Raw genomic sequence first — 7,316 nt, 5'->3', positions numbered from 1 at the left:
TTTTCCCTCATTTGGGATTTACATTTCCCCTCGTTTGTGATTTACATTTTCTCTCATTTGGATTACTAGAAGTTGTTTGGAATTTACTAAAACAAGTGCAGTGGTTGTTTGGGATTTACTAAAAACAAGCATAGGGTTATTTGGGATTTACAAAAAAAAGTGTGGTGGTTGTTTGGGATTTCCTAAAACAAGCATAGTGGTTGGGTTTAGTGTACATGGCAACACAGAGTATGGTCACCTCCTCATTATCCCAAGAGGCAGCAAGAACTGTGAAGTCATCTCCCTCTTCCAGACAATCAATGAGGTCATTGAAACACTCTTCAAACTGAGGGGAGTCATTGTTTGTCACTCCATCTTCTTTTAGAGGGAACACTTGAACTACCTCCCATCTCTTTACAGTTGCAATCCAATGTCCTCACAGTTGTCATGATCTCCTATGATGCATGCACTACAGAATTCTTGTTTTGAGTAGGTAGTTGTTTGAGAATCCCCATATGCTATGCAAGCTATGAGTCCCCTTAGCCTTTGAGGTTTGGTGATATTACCTTCCATTTTGGCTTACACATTTGGGTTCATCTAGTATTTGGTGTGATTTCTCACTTGCAGATACTAGCATTTGGGATTTTGTTTCATTTGCATCATGGCATCCTCTTCCATGTCTAAAAATGACTTTTTCAACATTAAAAAGTTTGATGGGACAAACTTTTCTTTGTGGAAAGAACAGATAAGGGACGTGCTTATTCAAAAGAAGCAGATTAATCCCTTGGCAAGGATTGGGGGCTAAGCCTACAAATATGTATGAGGATGATTGGAATAGGTTGGATGCATTAGCAAAGTGTATTGTTAGACTTCATCTTGTAGAGTCAGTTTATTTCATAGTAGTAAATGAGCAGACTGCAGAAGATTTGTGGAAGAAATTATGTGCCACTTATGAGAAGGAAACTTCCTCTAATAAAGTTTACCTCATGAAGAGGTTGTTTGATCTGCAAATGAAGGAAGGGGTCTCCATTGCTTCTCACTTAAATAAATTAATATTATTTTCAGCTAGCTTCAAGCTCAGAAAATGAATTTTGATGTAGAGACTAAGGCAATATTCCTTTTATGTTCATTGCCATCCTCATGGGATACGTTTCGTACAGCTATCAATAACTTTGCACCTGGTGGAGTACTGAAGTTTGATGATGTTGTGGGTAGCTTTTGATGTAAGGCATGACACATTTGATCGAGGGGTCATGTCTAATTTTTCACTAGAGAGTAGAGCTAGTGCGAGGGATACAAATCTCATCGCAAACAAAATGGATTATGTTGGAACCATACAAGATATCTTGCAAGTGTGGTTATCTTGATTGAATTTTGGATTAGTTTAATTGTTTAATTTCTACACCGATCCATATAGTGTTATTTTCTAATTGTTATATATCATCGAGCCCTGTTTAGGCCAGACACCAGTTATGTGACTGTCTCAGATCATCCCGGTGGTTTGTGTCCCACCCACTTTTTGCAAATGTCCATCTTATTTCAAGTTGGGATGATCGTGCATTGCTTCCAGTCCGCATCCAACTGCTAAAGCCACGTTCACTACTACCATTAGCTCCTTTGATTAGTTTAATTATTAGTAGTTTGATGAGTTTAACTAGATTGTGTTTTTTGCACGTACAATAATATATGACCGAGTTGGTTCACGTCAGACACCAGCCCGGTGGTTCAAATTGTGATTGTCCTAAACCCCAATTTTTTTGTTTCACTATTAACTTGATTAGTTTAATTATTAGCTTGATTGTATGTGATGTCCTAATCTAAAATTGTTATGTTTTACTAGTAGCTTAATTAGTTTAATTATTAGCTGGATAAGTTTAGTTGATTAGATTATTTCCTAGCTTGATTATATGTGACTGTCCTAAACCAGCCTGGTAGCAATTACGTGATTAAAATTATGGTGGAACAGAAATAAAGAAATGAATAGTAATATATTGTGATTGTCTAATTGTTAGAGGCCTATTCAGGTCAGACACCAGTTATGTGACTCATAAACCAACCCGATGGTTGAAATTGTGACTGTCCTAAACCAACCCAATTGTTTTTTGAACTCGTAGCTTGGTTAGTTTAATTATTAGATTGAATATATGTGATTGTCCTAAATGATCTCGATGGTTGAAATTGTTTTGTTTTCTAGTAGCTTTATTAGTTTAATTAGATTGCATTTTTGCACGTACTATGTTTTGTTTTGTTTTCCTCATAGTAGTGCAAAAGGGATCTTAGTACGCATGTTGGGTGAGCAGACAAAGGTGTATCTCAAGTTTATGGCTCAAACCCTGACATTTTAATTGAGCAAAGGAGCTTTGAACATTGTAAACCCTGATACATTAGAAAACTCAAAGACAAGAATGTGTGTTGTTGCTTTTCACACATAAACCTCGACCTGGCCCTGAATGACTTCGTGTTGGAGGCCAAGTTTGATAGCCTAAGGTCTCTGTGGAAGCCAGTGGTCTATCCAAAGGGAAACTCTAAGTGGCACCATATTGAATGCATTTGTGACACATGTACACATTGTAGTCTAAAGAAGAAGCAATTTAATGTTTGTCCAAATGAAATGAGAAAAGAAAACCATGTTGCTCTAAAATGAAGGAGATCTAAACATGTTAATGTTGAAGGATCGGAGGAAAAAAGATAACTACTATCATATACGAGCACTTAGCCGAGGGAGCTTATAGATCACTTGGTTCAATCTATCCCAAATTATGTGCTTCACAATTTCATGGCCAACTGGCAAGATAAGCAATTCGAGACGTGCCTTGCCAGTTTTTCCCATGATACTATTGTCTCTATCACAAATTTTACATAAAGTTACTCATTTCAAGAACAAAATAAGATTCAAAGTACTCACTAGTACAACAACAAGATAAAAACACTAGTCCCTATCACGTACAACCATTTCTTCTACAACTAATGTCACTCTGCTTGCTGACTCATAGAAGTCCAAGTCAGAGCAATGCACTCACCATTTCTATATTTGGATGGTAAGAAACATGGGAGAGACATGACACCTTATTTGTGCAGCGTGCTTTTCTATTGCATTGGGAATGGCTAAAAGAAGATGCCCACGTACAAGAAAATATAAAGCAACATTGGGTCTGGTTAGATGGTGTTGCCTTCCAATTTAAATCAACCTATGGATTCTATTGTCTCAACAGCAATCCTTAGATTAGACACCATAAATTCCATTGGTACTAACCCATAGGCCAACATAAATGGATTTTATCAAATAGCAATCTTCTAAGCTGCCCACAAGACAAAATGCAACTTTTGATTCCAATCATTGCAAGGTACCTTCTACATCCTTTACCACTCACAACTAGCTAGCTGGTTGGATGCAAAGGTTTAATGACTTACTCGGTAGAGTGGATTTGTTTCTTGTTGATGCCAAAAGGTTGAGAATCCTACTAGAATGAAGCTGGATTGCTCCTTCAAAAGTATTGAAGGCTCCATGCTGCTATGTATGAACTGCTAGAGGTTACTTCCCTCCAATGCTTGGCTGAACTGCTGGTCTGTTTCAGCCAACTTTTAACAGATGGAGGTCCGGCCCCCTCCTGGGAACTGCATTAGACCTTGCCTGCCATATGTAGGCCAGACTGCCTGTACCGGCTGTCCATGGAGCATATTGTCGCAAACTGTTGTTACTGTTCTGCTGGCCCATTGCGGCCTGCCTGGCAAACCCTGTACGGGCTGTGGCTGTTCGGCGGCCCATTTGCTCCCTACCTGTTGTCACCTAACGGCACTGCTGTGCTACAGTGGCTCTGGCTATGCTTTTGTGCCTGCCCTTTGTTGTTGTCTTGGCCTTGATTGATACTCAGTTCAAAGGAAGCCCCATGACACATATTCACAATTGTCATATTCACAGCTGTCCAATTGAAAAGGAGCATACCATCAATGATTTTATGGCTTTCAAACGTCCAAACTCAATCTGTGTGCAGGTAAGTGTGGAAATATGTCACGGAGAGAACATGCTTGTGCGAAGGCAGGTGGGTGCATGTGCACATGCCCAGTCGCACACATTACAGATGAACCCAAGAATATTCCCAAACTCATTAGTCTAAGTAAAAACAAACAATGCAATTTTGATTCCACCTCGTGATAGCCACCCAGAAGGTTGAAAACCGTGAGCCCCATCATGCGTGGCACAAAGTAGCTAGTACAACATCCTGAGCAACATCATCAGTGCGCAATGATGGGCGGAGACCATAGCATTAACATATGCTCCCACACATCCACCAATACACAATTGAGCATCTGTCTTATACCAAGGTCTTAGTATTGAATTTGTGTCAAGACTCCGGAGATGAAGGGCAGACTCAGCAGTGACAAAGCCAAGCACTAACGGAGAAGGCTAATCAACCACATTCTCTTCATCAAAGCTACAACTCCCTATGAAGGCCAGAGTATCTGAGTTTAGTCTCTCCCAACCGAGTACTGAAAACATCGCTGAGAGGGCAGTGCCCTTCTACAAATAGAAACAATTGTTGCCAGGTACATCTTGGAAGATAACTTCACAATAAAAAATTTGCATGTTTACTGATAGGGCAAAACATACTACATCTAATTGAATCCAGGAATATGCTCAAACTCATCATCTAGAAAAACAAACCGTGCAATCTTAACCTCATGATAGTTTGAAAACCATAAACTCCATCACACATACCAAGGACTAGCTAGTGTATAACTCATACATGTACGTGTACACATCCACACCCCCACACATACGCACTTTCAGGGATTGAGCTTTTTCCTGGAGTTTTCGATTTCCTTCTTTGTGTGCGTGCATGAGAGAGAGAGAGAGAGAGAGAGTTAGAGAGAGATGCCTTCATGCTGTAAGCTTGGTAATTGTTGCAATGCGAACCATGGGATATCTAGGGTTCCGCTGCATAGCACTAACTGCTGGCATACAAAGAAACTGCTACAAAGGGAGGGATATTATAAGGCTAACCCTTGATAATGAAAACCCTGTTCTTGCTTTTGCGTTTCAAATGCAGGCCCCACAAGACCTTATGATAAATCTATGTGTGTCCAAAGCGCAGCTGACTCTAACTTTGAAACATCACACGTCCCAAGTCTTGATCTTTATCGAATATCTTCGTTTTAAACTCAACGTGGTACAGTCCAACAGCGCTAGTCCTTTCATCCCACTATAGCGCTTCATATATTACAGGTCGGCAGAGAAATGAGAGGAAAGTAGCAAGAAGCCTGTCACTAAGGGAGTTGAATTGAAGAGAAAAGCAGTAGAACGTATTGCACAATAATCCAGAATAGCCAATACAACAGGGGTCTGCTAATAGAACTGCCCGGTCCCATCTGTATAACTTGAAATGGTCGACTTGTGTCAAGCTGCCGCTGACAGTGAAGGCTCCAGTATAACCGCCCCAAATTCAGAATCCATGTCTACTTCCAGCCATTTCCAAATCTGTGTGCAAAAGTCGTACATCAGAATACAGGAACCAGGACTCTTCATGTACAGTATATCATCTTTGGCCCAACATTGGAGCTGATCGAAAACTATGTGAAGATGAAATTCCTGTAAAACAGATTGTGACATTCTCATTCTTTCTATCCACTCTTTCGTCTCAACATCAAGCTCCCATATGCGCATGCTTGTAGGACGCTCCCAACTATTATCCCCGAGCCACACACTTCCCACTGCGCCGACCATGTGAAGAGAACCATGGCGATCAAATAAATGACTATTTAACAATGTTGAAGGACAGCTTGGACCTTCGATCTCAGTCCAAAGTCCTTTGCAAAGACCGTAAACAACCAGTGAAACACCCACCTTCCAAATAGAAAAGACGCCCAGATTACAAGCAACTACGTTAGGACTGTAAAGCGTCCGTGGCTCGGCCATGGCCAATTCAGGCTGCCCCTTCCATACGCCAGTGGAGGAGTTGTAGGTGAGCATTTTGCTTGTTCCGGAGATTGAAGAAGTATTGATCATCATAAGTTCAAAAGCGCCCGTTGTGTTGTCCCTAGTCAAGCCAAAAGCTTGTTCAAAATCTTCTCCAAAGCTCACCTGAAATCTGTGCCCGTTCTCCGCCTCCACAGCGAGGGGCACCTTTGGAAGCTGTTTCCATGACTTCGTAATCGGATTACAGACGACAAACTCCCTTCCAGAACCCAGACACAGCAACCCTCCGTTCGCAGCCACCGGGTAAGAAAACTCCTGTAGAAAAGGCTTGAGAAAAGCCAACGGCAACGGCAGCCATACGTCCAGTGTTGGATCGTAAGCCGATTCCGTTCCAAGCAAGTCAAAAGGGGCAAGCATAAGAAGGTTGGGCCGCGTGCAAGGTATTTGGGAGTAGAGCTTGAGGAACTTGTGTGAGGAAGTGAGAGCTCTAAGCTTGTTACAGACACAACGAAGCCGGAGGATGTCATACACGGTAAGCCTCGTCAAGATGCTGTGGGCTACGACGTCGTCGGGCAGCTTGCGCAACAGCAACGACTCCTCCATGCTACTGGGATCACGAGGGTTCACCAGGTCGGCATTGTGCTAGCACTACTTGTGTTGCAACTTTGGCAGGCGATCTGGACTGTCAGCCACATTGTTTGGTGAGATAAATCTTTTCACAAAAGCAACCTAACTACTCCCCAACGTTTAGCTACACTCATGAAACCTTGGCGTATAGGAATGGCCTGCTACATCTTGAATGTGGCGATCAGCCAAGGCATAGAGAGAGTTGCTACATTTGCCACACACAGCTTTCAAAACTATACATACATACATAGAGAGAGAGAGAGAGAGAGAGAGAGGATGTTGTCCAAGCGCATGCCACTCTAAGGCCGATGCACTATGTGGTCAGTGCAGCTATCACATCATTGCACCACATGGCAGTTATGAAGGTGGTCCCGAGTGCTTACTTCCTACAGCCTATGGCAGTCTTCCGAGTTCCTCAATCCTCCTGCTCTACCTACACCACTATTTCTTACTTCCATGCCTGCATTTCGCTGCTACTCTACCCGCACCACTTTCCATGTGTGTACCCTCATTGCCACATCATATCCGACCTCAGGACAATCTATGGAACTGTGGGGGCAGTGGTCTTCTCTAGTGCATCAATCTTGCTAGCTTGTTGAATCACTATGGGGATAGCCACCCGTTGACGCATATCGTCTACCCTCTGAACCCTGCGGCCCTCCCCTTACTCTCTGTGGAGTCTGCCCTGAATGCCCCCTTCAACCTTGCTCTCTCTCACTCCTTGCCCTTTGATTCTCTGAACCCCGCTGTGCAAAGAGACCTCTCTCTAGCCACCCTGCATGGCATTTCCTCCCCC

General features: G+C 42.4%; 1 protein-coding gene across 1 annotated transcript; it reads right to left on the bottom strand.

Moving 5' to 3' along the window:
• Positions 1 to 4,597: 4,597 nt before the first annotated feature.
• On the bottom strand, positions 4,598 to 6,608 carry LOC147883754 (F-box/kelch-repeat protein At5g15710-like). Its single transcript, XM_087398658.1, has one exon. The coding sequence runs from the start codon at positions 6,494 to 6,496 to the stop codon at positions 5,375 to 5,377; it is 1,122 nt and encodes a 373-aa protein (XP_087254784.1). The 5' UTR covers positions 6,497 to 6,608; the 3' UTR covers positions 4,598 to 5,374.
• Positions 6,609 to 7,316: the final 708 nt, after the last annotated feature.

This window comes from Dipteris shenzhenensis, chromosome 27, assembly GCF_047967505.1.
Source record: "Dipteris shenzhenensis isolate YYH24624 ecotype China chromosome 27, Dip_SZ_1.0, whole genome shotgun sequence".
Classification (NCBI taxonomy): Eukaryota; Viridiplantae; Streptophyta; class Polypodiopsida; order Gleicheniales; family Dipteridaceae; genus Dipteris; species Dipteris shenzhenensis.
The sequence above is the reverse complement of the archived record's forward strand: the minus strand, read 5'-3'. Positions and strand labels throughout refer to the sequence as shown.